Here is a 16,207-nt window from a genome sequence, read left to right on the forward strand (position 1 = left end):
AAAAACTGACTTTAGTTGTAGCTAAACCAGTTATTTTAATTTAAAAACTATACTTCTGAACCGATTTTGTGAAAAATATCATAGGAGCAATCTGTATGTAATTTGAAATAAAAATATATTTTTTTTGTTTACAACTGACGGAGTTATGAGATATAAAAAACAAAAACAAAAATACAAACGAATTGGGAAACCTTCATTTTGAAGTCGGTTAAAAATGCATAAATACACATACATATATAGCTATAGATTTAATATATAAATTTATAAATATATTAAATAAAATCAAGGTAAATAACACGTAGAAAATATCGAGGCAAATTTGAGATTTAGGTAATCACGACATTGGGGTTCTCTGAAATTTTACCAAAGGGAGACTTTGTACAAAAGTCGATTGCTTGGGTACCTCTGTCCCATTCGTGTTTCTACCGTGAAGCAGTTGTTTTTTTTTTTTTTTTTTTTTTTTTTTATACAACTTAGAATGGCAAATAAGCTAACGGCCCACCTGATGAAAAGTGGTAACCGTCGCCTATAGACATGAGCAGTACCATGGACATAACAGAGTGTACTGTTTCGCCCATGATACCGGCAACGCATGGGGGGTATCATGGGCGAAACAGTATACTCTGTTATGTTCATGGTACTGCTCATGTCTATAGGCGACGGTTACCACTTTCCATCAGGTGGGCCGTCAGCTTGTTTGCCATTCTAAGTTGTATAAAAAAAAATCTTAGTTTTTAGCTATGTCCCGAACCATGTGAGAATAGGTGGTCGCAAATATAAACTATTTATACAGGATGGGCACATCTCCCGGTTGACTTGTTTGCCTGATTTTTTGCACCCTAAATCAATAGGTCGACGAGGTTGGATAAATATTCGCGTATTCGAAGGAACGGTTCTTGTCTTGCTGGAGTGAAATGGTAAAATTTTATAACATGTTCAAAAAATGTATAACCGGCTAAGCGGATTTCAAAAAACTTTACAAGTAGGTATACTTTTATTTATTTCTTTATTTATTTTTTTAATGAGTGATAATGGTATGGTAACCCCGTCTGCGCTATTGGTATACACTGGCGGGGCACCAGTATTTTTTTTATGAGATAAAATGGAATGGTATCGCCGCCTGCGCTAACGGGATACGCTGGCGGAGCACCAGTGAAGGGTGATAGATGAGAATGAAAACAGGCCAGTTAGCCCATCATGATGAATTCATCAGGAATTAATCATGATGGTTTCCAGGGGAACCGCGAGGAGGTCGACCTGGTTGGGTATATTGCTAGCAATGGGATTCTTAGTCTCCATTACTAACTATTCCTTTCCCCCCGGGGCACCAGTATTAGATGACTGATGAGAATGAAAGCAGGTCAGTTAACCCATCGTGACGAATTCAACTACAATTAATCACTATGGTTTCCAGGGGGAACTACGTGGAGGTCGACCTGACAGGGTATATTGATAGTAATGGGGCTATTTGATCCCTTTACTAACAATCCCTTTCCCCTCTACAAGTATACTGAGAGAGATAACAAACCGCACATCTAATGCAGGGGTTCTCAAACTTATTTTGTCCACTGCCCACTTTGAGAATAAATTATTTTTTAGCACCCCCATTTTTTCACCTACTTAAAAACCACTATTACTTCAAATTACAAATCACCCCCCACCGCCTCTACACAATGCTCCCATTTATTTTCTCAGTCTCTTACCGCCCCCCTTTAGGCCTGCAGTGCCCACAAGGGGGCGTTATCGCCCACTTTGGGAAAGGCTGCTCTAATGTAATGATAATACCGCTTGCAATCTATTGGTAAACGCTGCCGGGGCACCAGCGAGGGATAGGCGAGGATGAAGTAGGTCAGTTGGCCTTTGGTAATTAATTCAACATTAGCCACGATAATTTCCAGGGGAAACCGCGTGGAAGTCGACCTGATAGGGTATCGTTAACGAGTGAGGCGTTAGACCCCCGTTGCTAACCCCCTTTTCCCCCCAGTGAGAGGATAGATAGGTGAGGATGAAAGCAGCTTAGTTAGTCCATCGTTTTGAATTCCATAGAAGATCACCATGATAGATTTTTTTGTAATGCGTGATAATGGAATGGTAACCCCGCCTGCGCTGTCTACGTTGGCGGGGCACCAGTGAGGGATGATAGATGAGGATGAAAAGGCAAGTCAATTAGGCCATTGTGATGAATACACCTGGAATTCAGCACGATGGTTTCCAGGGGACCATGGGGAGGTTGACTTGACAGGGTATATTGCTAACAATTGTTCTGCTAGTCCCCATTACTAATAATCCCTCTCCCCCACTGACTTTTAGATAAATATTTGAGAAATATTGATATCATCATATCCGTCTTTACCTGTCCACTGTTGAAGGATGGTTAGTAATGCAGACTTCAAATCCCATTGATAGCAATATACCTACCCTGTCAGATCGACCTCCACATGGTGCCATCTGGAAACTACCATACTGAATCCCAGGTCTATTCATCACGATAGGCTAACTGACCTGCCTTTTCATCCTCATCCCTCACTGGTGCCCCGTCAGTGTATACCGATCGCGCGGTCGGGGTTACCATTCCATTATCATTCATTAAAAAAAAATACACTCGTAGTTACTATTTGCAAATATTGCATTACAGCGATTTTGCCAATCATAGCTGTTCAGGAAAACAATGCAGATTTGTAGTTGTTCCAACCAGTTTTTTTATTGTTTTATATATCTTCATCATCATCATTACCATATCAGCCTTTAACTGTCTACTGCTGAACATAACCCTCCCTCTTAGGGGGCTTTGCCAATAGTTGCCAGTTGTCACGCTTGGCAGGCGGATTGGCAACCGCAGTTAGGCTTTGGAGATATTTTAAGAAGGATGTTGCTGCCCATCCCTCGCCCTCCCTTAGTCGCCTCTTACGACACCCACGGGAAAGGAAGGGGTGGCCTGTTCTATACCGGGACCACACGGGTGTCGTATATACTCGTATATCACATATAGAAAAATGATACGGGCAGTAGTTAACATAAAGTTGTGAAAACTGAATGATGTCAGCACTCTCTAATTTTTGCATAAAATCAAGTTTATGTAAACAATAACAGAACCCAAAAATATGTACAAAAAAAAAATCTTAAGTTAAATTTATATTCCCAGGTACTGCAACAAGCGGGGAACATCGACAGGCTGGGAAGGTTCCTGTGGTCTCTGCCCGCTTGCGAGAGGCTTCACGCCCACGAATCAGTTTTGAAAGCCAAAGCAATGGTAGCCTTCCATAGAGGGAATTTCAAGGAGCTGTACAGATTACTAGAGTCTCACACATTCAGCGCGCATAACCATGCGAAATTGCAGAATTTGTGGTTGAAAGGTGAGTTGATATATTCACACATACAAGTATACACAACATTACAACACACACATAAATACATATTTAAGGGGGAAGCGATTGAGCCTTGCCACTCCATAACTGCGTACCTTAAGATGCGAGAGAGCCTTCGCAAAAATATATCTGTGCACCTATTTCAAAGGGCCAAAATTTTGAAAAGCAAAAATTGGAAAATAATCCTAAATAAGTCATGCGAAGCCGGGACGGGCTGCTAGTGTATAATAAATGAATGTATATGAATCGTTCCGAAATTACTTAACGGAACTAGAATTATGAAATTTTGAACAGGCGTTCTTTAGAAATATGTCTCGAAATGTTACAGAATATTTTTACTTGTTATAAATAACGTGACGCGGGGGGAAAGGGATTGTTAGTAATAGGGTTTAACACCTCCATTACTAGCAATATACCATGTCAGGCCGACCTCCACGCGGATCCTATTGGAAACTATCGTAGTTAATTCTAAACTTGTGATGTTTACGGTACCTTTCATGCATTAAATCAGCCTTTCCCAAAGTGGGCGATAACGCCCCCTTGTAGGGGGCGTTATCGCCCAACTGCAGGCCTGAAGGGGGGCGGTAAGAAATCCAAAAAAAAAATGGGGGCGTTGGGTAGTGGCTTAGGGGGTAATTTGTTGATTTCGAAGTAACAGGAGTTTTTAAGTAGGTGAAAAAAATGGGAGCGCTAAAAATAATTTATTCTCAAAGTGGGCAGTAGACAAAATAAGTTTGGGAACGCCTGCTGATTAAATGAAAAGGATTGTTAGTAATGGGGTCAAATAGTCCTATTACTAGCAATATAACTTGTCAGGTCGACCTCCACGCGGTTCTCATTAGAAACTATCGTGGGGTTAATTTTTATGAAATTATTCACCATGGGCCAACTGGCCAGGTTTTATCCTCACCTATCACTGGTGACGTGCCGGTGTATACCGTAGCGCGGGCGGGTGGGGGGGGGTTACCATTATTGTTAGTAATGGGGACTACAAGCCCCATTCCTAGAAATATACCCTGTCCGGTCAACCTCCCCGTGGTCCTTACTGGAAACTATCTTCTATTCCTCCTAAAACTATTCCGCCCTTCCCTTCCCTATCTTACAGTGTTCACGATATGTTTATTATGTTTATATTATAATAAGTTATTGTTAAGTGAATGAATTATTGGTATCCTCTATTGGCTACTAGGCTGGAGTGCAAAGTGTTAATATTTTACAATATTCTTGTCTAGCGCACTATATGGAAGCGGAGAGGTTGCGAGGGAGGCCGTTGGGCGCCGTCGGCAAATACAGGGTCAGGCGTAAGTTTCCCCTACCCAGGACGATATGGGACGGAGAGGAGACTTCGTATTGTTTTAAGGTATTAAACTTGTTTTTTTTTTATTCATAATATTTGGAACTCAAGACTCTTATTCCAAAAGATATAGAAGTTAAATTTTCAATAACTAAAGAATGGAACTCACTAGAGGGAGACTTTGTACGAAAGTCGATTGCTTGGGTACCTCTGTCACCGTGAAGCAGTTGTGTTTGCATGGGTGTGTTTTAGTTTGAAGGGTGCATGGCGTGAATTTACAGGGTATAGTGTCATCTGAGTCCTTAGGAATGGCAATGCGTGGGGGGTATCATGGGTGAAACAGCATACTCTGTTATGTTCATGGTACTGCTCATGTCTATAGGCGACGGTTACCACTTTCCATCAGGTGGGCCGTCAGCTTGTGTGCCATTATAAGTTGTATAAAAAAAAATCTTATATTCGCATATGGGGATATATTATATTTTTTATATTATTTTTTTATACTGAGGTGGCAAACAAGCATACGGCCCGCCTGATGGTAAGCGGTTACCGTAGCCTATGAACGCCTGCAATACCAGAGGCATTACGCGCGCGTTGCCGACCCTGAAGAAACCTCTTTACCCCCTTTTGAAGAACCCCATGCTGTAGTCTCTTGGGAAAACCTCGGCAGGGAGCTCATTCCATAACCTGAGTGTTCGTGGGAGAAAGCATCTCTGAAAGCGCGTTGTACGCGACCATTTAGACTGTAAGGTATGAGGGTGAACTCCCTGTCGATGGCGAGCCGTATTGTATATCTAATAACTTAAATGCGTCTTCTTTTTAAACTTGTATTAAATCGAATTCCTACAGGAATAAATTGCTGATACACTATGTACAATAATCTAATAAATATTAACTCTAATATATATATATATATATATATATATATATATATATATATATATATATATATATATATATATATATATATATATATATATATATATATATATATATATATTTTTTAATATTTTTTAATTCAATTCACTTATAATCGTATCTTCTGATATTGCTCACAACTTAGGTTACATGTTTGTTTTTATTATTCACTTCATTTTCTCGCACTGTATAACTATGTTAAAGTGAATGCTGTGAATACCTATAACAGGCGTGTGCATTAATATTGTACCTATGTTATAATGCAATATGCTATTGGTGTTCCTTAAATAAATAAATAAATAAATAAATAAATAAATAAATAAATAAATAAACCTACATTTTAACATATTGTCAAAAGTGGTAATGATGATAAAGCTGATAACTCACTTGATGAAACGTAGTAACCGTCGCCTGTTGACATAATAATACCGTCATAGACAGATTCGTTTCCCCATGACTATGGCCTGATAATAGCGGTACGGGAATCCAAATGAGTTCAATATTCGATTAATTAGTAATTACTAATTTTATAATTCGACTAATAAATTTGTAATATAGTAATTTTTATATTCGAATAATAATACTAATTAGTAATTCGATTTAAACCATTAACAATGGGAAGAAAGTTCTTTTTCTAACACTCTCCATTTACTGTATCTTTATAAAACGATTGATGGCCAAAAAAAAACTACAAATATTGTATTAAAAAGCAGTTTTTTTTTGTATATGCATTCTTTTATCTCTTTTTAATGTATATATCTGTTGTTATTTGTGTGCAAATAAATTATCTATCTACAAATTTAGACGCTTGTCCATTAACAAAAAAAGGACGTTCAGTGCGATCAGTAGGGGAATGAAATTGGTGATCGAATGAAATTAGTAGTTGTATGAAATTAACAATCGAATAATATTAGTGTCCGCTGACATAAGTAGTCGAATGAATAAAATTAGCTGCTATGTATTGGGTTGACTGGAAGAGATCTCTGTCAGAGATAAGTCCACCCTTGCTCACAACATTTATAAATACATTAACAATGTAATTTACAAGTGCAATAAAGAATATATGTATATTTGTAGTGAAATGATTTGAAGATCATTCGAATAATTCGAATGAATTACTCAATCGAATAATTAGTAGTTATTTTAGTAAAGACGCATATCGCTACCTGATAGTCTTCGAATTAGGACATTCTGTGTTATCGGTATATTGTAATGTATTCGAACACGTTTCATTTTAACCGACTTCAAAAAAGGAGGTTCTTAATTCGATTGTATTTTTTTATGTTTGTCACCTCATAACTCCGTCATTTATCAAATGATTTGTAAATTCTTGTTATCTGATCTGAGAGTAGGTAATTGATGATTTTTCATCTCTCTTTTTAGTTTACTTATCTATACTAATATTGTAAAGAGAACACATATAGTTTTTTATGTATGAGTATGTATGTAAGTACTCGTACGAAACCGGGGCGGATCACTAGTGTACAAAATAACTTTACGTTTACTCTAACATGATTTTCTAGACATTTTTTTTTCAAAAACAAATCAATTTGTCGTAAGATGTTTTTTTCTACCTATTAATAAATTAAGATTCCAGAATGCAGGGTTACGTATTAAAGATATTTTCAAAAATGTTTTTATTTAAATTATACAATTTTGGTTTCCCAGGAGAAGTCCAGGTCGGTTCTCCGGGATTGGTACCTTCATAATCCATACCCGTCGCCGAGGGAGAAGCGGGAATTGGCTGAGACAACTGGTCTCACCACTGTACAGGTAGTTATGAAGTCTGATTCTGTAGAAATGAATAAAAATGTAAACAAACGAATAACTGATTCGGCCATAGATGGTTTTTTTTTGATGGGTGAAAATTGTATGGTAACCCCGCCTGCGCTAACGGGATACGCTGGCGGAGCACCAGTGAAGGATGATAGATGAGAATGAAAACAGGCCAGTTAGCCCATCATGATGAATTCATCAGGAATTAACCATGATAGTTTCCAGGGAGAACCGCGAGGAGGTCGACCTGGTTGAGTATATTGCTAGCAATGGGATTCTCAGTCTCCATTACTAACAATCCCTTTCCCCTCGGCCATAGATGGTTTGCTGAGGTTCAATAATATTATTTTTTTATATATTTATGTTAATGGAATAGTAACCCCAGCCTAAGCTATCGGTATACCCTGGCGAGGCACCAGTGAGGGATGATAGGTGAGGATAAAAAAGCCCATTACGACATTTGAAATTTAGCATGATGGTTTCCAGGGGGAACACGTGGAGGTCTACCAGACTGGGTACACTGCTAGCAATTGGACTGATAGTTCGCCTTGACCCTGAAGAAACCTTAGTATACCCTTTTTAAAAACATTGTACTATAATTTTTAGGGAAAATATGGGCAGGGAGCTCATTCCACAGCCTGAGCGTTCACAGGAGAAAGTTTCTCTGAAACCGCACTGTACATGACGATTTTTTTTAATGAATGATAATAGAATTGTAACCCCGCCTGCGCTATCGGTATACGCCGGCGGGGCACCAGTGAGGGATGATAGGTGAGAATGAATAGGCAGGCCAGTTAGCCCATCGTGATGAATACACCTGGGATTCAGCACGATGGTTTCCATGGTGGACCACGTGGAGGTCGACCTGACATGGTATATTGTTAGCAATGGGACTGGTAGTCTACATTACTAACAATCCCTCCCCCTTTACGTGACCATTTAGGTTCAAGCGTGTGAGGATGAATTTCCTATCGATGGCGAGTGATGCCATGATCTTTTATCATGACTGTAGATTCATTTCATCATTTCAAAGTTTTCAAACAATTCCTTTGTCACTACATCTTCTTTCAGTTCACACTTTACCAGAGGGAGACTTTGTACAAAAGTCGATTGCTTGGTTACCTCTGTCCCATTCGTGTTTCAACCGTGAAGCAGTTGTGTTTGCATGGCTGTGTTTCCATTTGAAGGGTGGGATATGGCGTGAATTTACACGGTATAGAGGAATAACACCTGAGTCCTCAGGAATGGCAACGCATGGGGGGTATCATGGGCGAAACAGTATACTCTGTTATGTGCATGGTACTGCTCATGTCTATAGGCGACGGTTACCACTTTCCATCAGGTAGGCCGTCAGCTTGTTTGCCATTCTAAGTTGCATAAAAATGACTGTAGAGATAATTTCACTGTTTTCAAACAATTCCTTTGTTACTACATTTTCTTTCAGTCCACACTTCTCTTAATAGTTGTAAATGTATGGATTACACACGACGAGACTGACATACGCATCTGTATATAGTGACCATTTGGTCGCCGCCCGGTGGAATGGTCTGAAATATAATATTAGAGTTGAGGCGGCGGTGAGCGGTGTAGAGTTACTGTCACCGCGAGACTTGCTCCAACGGCGACCGGCCGTGCTGACACCTTTTTTTTTATGCAACTTAGAATGGCAAACAAGCTGACGGCCCAGCTGATGGAAAGTGGTAACCGTCGCCTATAGACTATAGAGCAGTACCATGGACATAACAGAGTATACTGTTTCGCCCATGATATCCCCCATGCTATGCCATTCCTGAGGACTCAGGTGTTATTCCTCTGTACCCTGTAAATTCACGCCATATCCCACCCTTCAAATTGAAACACAGCCATGCAAACACAACTGCTTCACGGTGCATACCGATAGTGCAGGCGAGGTTACCATTAATTTTTTTTTAAAAAAATCCACTCTTACTCCCCCAAAGGGTGATGATGATATGTGAAGATGAAAGCGGCTCAGTTAGTCAGTCGTGATGTATTGTACAAAAATTCACCACGATGGTTTCCTGGCAGGGCCGAGTGGTGCTCGGCCTGATAGCATTGGGGCTGCTAGTCTCCATCACTAACGATTTTTTCCCTCTGTTGCGGCCTCTTTGACCGGTTTTATCGCTGGCCACTAAGACATTCTACAATTAAAACTGACAGCTTGGGACAAAAGAAAAGGACTTAGAAAAAAAACCGATAAGAAGACGGACATACATAATTTTGACGACAAATTTGCCTTTTAATTTCTAATACTTTTTGACGACAAATTCGGACCTTTCGACCTTACAAACGGTCCATCGACCTTTCACCCTCATCAATTGACATTTACAGTATTCGAGATCTACTAATACTTGTATACTACGTACGTACCTTAGATTCTATAGATAGAGTGTCTCCATACAAATGCTTTGAGAGAAGCGGCTCAACTTTTTCATACAATTTTGCGTGATAAATATGAGTAGTTAGAAGTGTTTCCTTTATAACTTTCATATTTATTTTGTTTTATAATTTTTGCGTCTCTTTAATGTGTAAAAACTAATTTTATTTATTTAATATCTAAATATATGTAGATACGTCTTGACGTATACATTTATGCGTATGTAAAACACTGATAAAAAAACCGAGTCACCTAATGTAAGATACGTACCTTCTTGTACGTACGTAACGTTTTTGGGGAGGGGTGGATTGATGGTAACGGGAACTAGCAGCTCCATTGCTAGCTATACTTGACAGATCGACCTCCACGCGGTCTCCCCTGGAAGCCGTCGTGGTTAATTCTAAATAAATTTGTCACGATGGGTCATATTTATTGCTATTTTTTTTCTTCTACGCTCATTAAAGTAATGTTATTCCACAGGTTTCAAATTGGTTCAAAAACAGAAGACAGAGGGACAGACAAGCGGAACATAAGGATAGGTGAGTTTTTCTTATGTATTGTGTTTATGTTCCTGGCAATTGCGGCTGTCAACTCGCCTACCAAACGTGGCAACAACTTCACTTTCGCAGTGGTCAACTAACGGCTGATGGAATGATGAATTCCGACTTTGGACACAATTGTTATTCAATTCATTGTAAATTATTTGATATATTTTTAAAATATATCAATTCTTTGGGACTTTATCTGGTGATTTTGATGATTCTTTTAACACACGTATCGACTTTACTTATTTTAAGAGAGACGCTGTTTCTCATCTCTCGACCATAAAGTTCCCTAGTCGTCTCTTACGATATACGGGAAATAAGGAGTGGACCATTCTATGCCGGGACCATACGGTCACGATTATAAATGGTTTTTTTTTATAAATATATTGATTCGTCCGAACAAAACTCTACCTAAATATAATGGTATCGTTGACAAATTATTTATTATCGAACACAGCAATAATATTGATTGTTTGTCATAATATCAAGTGTCGCGTAGGTACCGTGATATGCACGTCAATACAGACTCTAAAGTTACACTCGGCAGTGAAGAAAGCGCGTTCGAATGTTCCCCCGGTTCCGTACAGACTTTTTTTTTATTTAAGAAATTACATTCATTAAATGACACGTTTTAAACTTGAAAACTTAGACGCAGCAAATAATAGCTGGCTCCTGTTGCCAGGATTATGAGTAAATCACTCAAAAGTCCTGATTAAGGGATTTTCGGAAATTACTCTAAGAAATTAATTCTTTTGAGTAATAATAATAATAATATAATAACCGAGAAAAAGAGAAAATATCTCGACCTGGCTCACGAGGTGACCGAAATGTGTGGGATGACATCTACCGAAATCATTCCAATCGTTTTGTCGGTGAACGGTCTAATCCCAACCAGTCTGGAACAACATCTTAGACGGTTGGGATTCCGAGGCGGCTCACTCCCGGGAGAGATGCAGAAAGTGGTGCTCTTAGATTCTGCCCGCATTGTACGCCGGTTTCTCTCCGTGGGGCCCTGAAGCCCGGCCGACTGTGCTTCTGCCGGGGGTTAGTTGCCATCTCCTCTCCTTAAAAGGGGAGATGAGAATTTTAGTAAAATTTAAAAAATAATAATAATATTTTCCTTATTATAGATTACAAAGATCCATTTTGTTAGTAACAATTGACCTAAACTACGTTAGTAGAAAAAAAAATACAAAATTCATTTTACGGCCCTTATAATAATTTGGACCCACAATGAGAGGATCGGGCTTATCGTATTTATTACACAATGCCCACAGAATGCTGTCACTGCTGTCACGCAGTCGGTATAAAAGAGATGCAATCCATTTGCGTCTGATGGCATAGAAGTCATCTGTCTATGCCGCTGCAAACATTGTGAAAATAATGTGTGTATTAAGAAAAGTTCTCACTAGACTCTGCAAATTAAACAAGCATATGGCCCAACTAGGCTTATGCTCAAAAAAGCGTTTGCAGATTTTGTCGCAGTGAGGAAGTGACGCCGCAGCACTTTATGTGGAGGGAGACTTTGTACAAAAGTCGTTTGCTTGGCCACCTCTGTTCCATTCGTGTTTCTACCGTGAAGCAGCTGTGTTTGCATGGCTGTGTTTCGGTTTGAAGGGTGGGATATGGCGTGAATTTACAGTGTATAGAGGAATAACACCTGAGTCCTCAGGAACGGCAACGCATGGGGGTATCATGGGCGAAACAGTATACTCTGTTATGTCCACGGTACTGCTCATGTCTATAGGCGACGGTTACCACTTTCCATCAGGTGGGCCGTCAGCTTGTTTGCCATTCTAAGTTGTATAAAAAATACATTATAATGATAAATGATGTATGATTATTTTTTAATATAATTTTGTTGGCAAACAAACATATAAACAACATGTTTTGTTTGTTGGCAACGCAATTAAATGTTGCTGGGTTTATTCAATTTTTTTTTAACGCCTACCAGAGTCGAACTGACGAACTCTTCGAATTACTATACCAAAATCACTATTTGGGCATTTTTTTTTATTCAACTTAGAATGGCAAACAAGCTGGCGGTCCACCTGATGGAAAGTGGTAACCGTCGCCTATAGACATGAGCAGTACTATGAACATAACAGAGTATACTGTTTCGCTCATGATACCCCCCATGCGTTGCCATTCCTGAGGACTCAGGTGTTATTCCTCTGTACCCAGTAAATTCACGCCATATCCCACCCTTCAAACCGAAACACAGTCATGCAAACACAACTGCTTCACGGTAGAAACACGAATGGGACAGAGGTACCCAAGCAATCGATTTTTGTACAAAGTCTCCCTCTGGTGATTATGCAGTAACAATCACTATGCAAGGATAAACAAAAATTTTGTTTCGAATATACTATACAATAGTAATGGACAGATAAGAGATACCATAATACTATACGTATATATAAAATAACAAAGTTGTTAATCTGTTTATCTCTGTATCCCATCGCACATCTGTTCTGCTTCATTGATGCAGAAGTCCCGGGTTCAGTCCTTGAATGTTAGGGATGAGTGGTGAAATATTTTCCTTTTATTTGGGTTCCGTTTAAATCATTTTTATTAGCAGTTCACTGTCCACTGTTGAACATAAGTTATTTCATAGGTATAATATGATATATACACTAGAATTCATTGTAACAAATTAGTATTACCAACAATAAAGACATCCTGGCGGGAAAGCGATTGTTAGTAATGGGTTCTAATAGCCCTATTGTTAGCAATATATCCTATCAGGCCGACCTCCACGCGGTCTCTCCTGGAAACCATCATGGTTAATTCTTGTTGAACACTTCATGATGGGCCAACTGACCTGCCTTCATCCTCACTAATCATCTATCACTGGTGCCCCGCCAGCGTATATCAATAGCGCAGGCGGGGTTTACCATTCCATTTTCACCCATTAAAAAAAAAATAAAGACATCCTTATGTAGTTCAAATTGTTATTCCATAGTAGCCGGAATATATGTATAACTAGTGACCCGTCCCGGCTTCGTACGGGTGGACATTTTTATATTTTAAAAAGTGGCCATTAAAGCTGCGCACGTGACGGAAGCGTAAAAATGGAGTAACTTCTCCCGTTTTCCCAACATTTCCTTTCACTACTTTTACTCTTATTGATCGTAGCGTGATGAAAAGTATACTATAACCTGCCCAAGAGTATGAAGAATAATTGTACCAAGTTTCGTTATGGCAATATTACATTAGTTTCACACATTTTGTCATTACTGACGTGCATCATCATTACAAAAGTTATGACAAAATAATTCTTAAATGTGTAATAGTGTTTTTTTTTATACAACTTAGAATGGCAAACAAGCTGACGGCCCACCTGATGGAAAGTGGTAACCGTCGCCTATAGACATGAGCAGTGCCATGGACATAACAGAGTATACTGTTTCGCCCATGATACCCCCCATGCGTTGCCATTCCTGAGGACTCAGGTGTAATTCCTCTGTACCCAGTAAATTCACGCCATATCATCCATCGCCCTTCAAACCGAAACACAGCCATGCAAACACAACTGCTTCACGGTTGAAACACGAATGGGACAGAGGTATCCAAGCAATCGACTTTTGTACAAACTCTCCCTCTGGTCCCTTCCTTTTTTCCTAAATCCTTTCCTTCAAATCGTAGGTAGCGACAACCACCAACAAATGCATTCTTAAAGAGCGTTAGATTGACGTCAGGCAGGCGGCCGGTCGTAAAACTATAAGCCAAATCATTTCGTAATATGGATAAAACCATATTACGCGGACCCCAAATAATAATTGGGATGATGAATAATGTTGAGAACCCTCTGCTTTTTTAAATTATTTTAATTAATACGTAAAGGGTTCGTTTATTTTACATACGGAACCCTAAATCATAAGTCAACGACGCAGCATTAAAACTATAGGCCAAGTTTTATGGGTATAACTGTATGCGCGGGTGGCCCCGTCCGCTATTGTGCGCTATTGGGTAAAAAAATATGAGACAAAGACATACATGGCCACCCGACTCCCGGCGGTGTTGTTGGTGCGGGTACGATTCCAGGGTTGAGACGATTCGAAAATTTTTTTTTAGTGAAAATTCATTTAAAATTTAATACAATCACAATATTGTAATGTTTTATTTTAATTTATTGTAATCTTATGGAGGAAACGACAGAGTATCTATCTATTTATCTATTTTAACCGACTTCAAAAAAGAGGGAGGTGTTCAATTCGGTTATAATTTTTTTTGTGTTCTTTTTTTTATCTGAAAGGATATATTTTCAGTTTGCTTGGAAATTTTATCAAAATCGATTCAGTCGTTTCGTTTTCAAAACAAAATACATTTTTATACTGTGAAATAAAAATCTTTAGTTACTTGTTTTCTATTTTTTACATTAGGATATCATATATTGGACATTAATATTTTATAATTAGACTAAGTTCTGCAAAAAAAGTGGCAAAATCTGTTATTTTGATTTAAAAACTAAATTTTTGAATCGATTTTGATAAAATCACTATGCAACCAATCTGTGAGTTATATCCTGTCAGATGAATGAAGAATTTTCCAAATCGGTTCACAACTGACGGAGTTATGAGGTGACAAACATAAAAAAAACATACAATTAATTGAGAACATCCTTTTTTGAAGTCGGTTGAAACAATTCGATAATTGACTAACACATAGAATCTATTTCACCAATACGCTCCCAAGGTGCAAGTAATGGAGATTAGCAGTCCCATTGCCAGCAATATGGTTTTTTTTTAAGGATGATAATAGAATGGTAACACCGCCTGCGTTATCAGTATACACCAGCGGAGCACCAGTGAGGGATGGTAGGTGAGAATGAAAAGGCAGGTCAGTTAGTCCATCGTGATCACTTGGAATTCAGCATGTTGGTTTCCAGACGGGACCACGGGGAGGTCGACCTGTTAGGGTATATTGTTAGCAATGGGAGTGGTAATCCGCATTAACAATCCTTTCCCCCCGACCTCCACGTGTTTTTTTTTTTATTGGATGAAAATGGAATGATAACCCCGCCTACGTTAACTTGATACGCTGGTGGAGCACCAGTGAGGGTGATCGATGAGGATGAAAACAGACCAGTTAGCCCATCATGCTGAATTCATCAGGAATCAATCATGAAAGTTTCCAGGGGGAACCGCAAGGAGCTCGACCTGGTTGGGTATATTGCTAGCAATGGGATTCTTAGTCTCCATTACTAACAATACCTTTCCCCCTCCTCCACGTGGTTCCCCCTAAAAATCCCCGTGGTTGATTTTCCTACAGGCAACTAGTTAGTTATAAATATTCTAACGTACCGAGCGGAAGAACACTATGCCGTGGGACTGTGGTTCTTCGACAAACCAAAACTAATTCAAACTGAGGACAAAAATTTACGGAAATTTGAAATAAACCAATAAGATCGTTACGACAAATGGGAAAAAGTGGAATGAAAAATGAGGAACGAAGGGGACATGGCAGTAAAGAGTGAGGAAAACTTAGAAGGAAATTAAATTAGCTAAAAAACCTGGGAATTAATATCCGGGAACAAGCTGCACTCCTACGGGAGGCAAAAAAAAAACGTACCGAGCGGACCCGGGGCAACGTATTAAGTATAAACAATATACATACATACATACATATTTGTATGTATGAAACCAAAATATAACAGAGGGGAGTTCACGTTTGCTTATCCATTTGGCTGGCTTCAACTGTAACCCGATATCCCAAGTAGAACAAAGTACTATTCGAAGTGTATATGTAACTCTATTACTGTACGCGTAAAGTGAAAATTTGATTGTATGACTATGAATTTCGCCACGATATTATAATTTTACGATGCCATGATATATTAGCTGTGGTCGCGACTCTCGCTATGGGGATTTCGATGGTGAATAATCACTTTTTTCATAATGGATTTTTTTTT

General features: G+C 39.0%; 1 protein-coding gene across 1 annotated transcript in view; it reads left to right on the forward strand.

Annotated features, from left to right (window-relative positions):
• Nucleotides 1–16,207, forward strand: part of LOC113514696 (homeobox protein six1a-like) — a 53,440-nt gene that overhangs the window by 26,625 nt on the left and 10,608 nt on the right. Inside the window, exons 3-6 of the mRNA XM_052891941.1 lie at nucleotides 3,143–3,353; nucleotides 4,598–4,725; nucleotides 7,246–7,350; nucleotides 10,229–10,287. Of these exons, the coding sequence (XP_052747901.1) occupies nucleotides 3,143–3,353; nucleotides 4,598–4,725; nucleotides 7,246–7,350; nucleotides 10,229–10,287 (503 nt within the window). The remainder of the gene's footprint in view (nucleotides 1–3,142; nucleotides 3,354–4,597; nucleotides 4,726–7,245; nucleotides 7,351–10,228; nucleotides 10,288–16,207) is intronic.

This window comes from Galleria mellonella, unplaced genomic scaffold (assembly GCF_026898425.1).
Source record: "Galleria mellonella isolate WM207_F2 unplaced genomic scaffold, CSIRO_AGI_GalMel_v1 utg146, whole genome shotgun sequence".
NCBI classification, from domain to species: domain Eukaryota; kingdom Metazoa; phylum Arthropoda; class Insecta; order Lepidoptera; family Pyralidae; genus Galleria; species Galleria mellonella.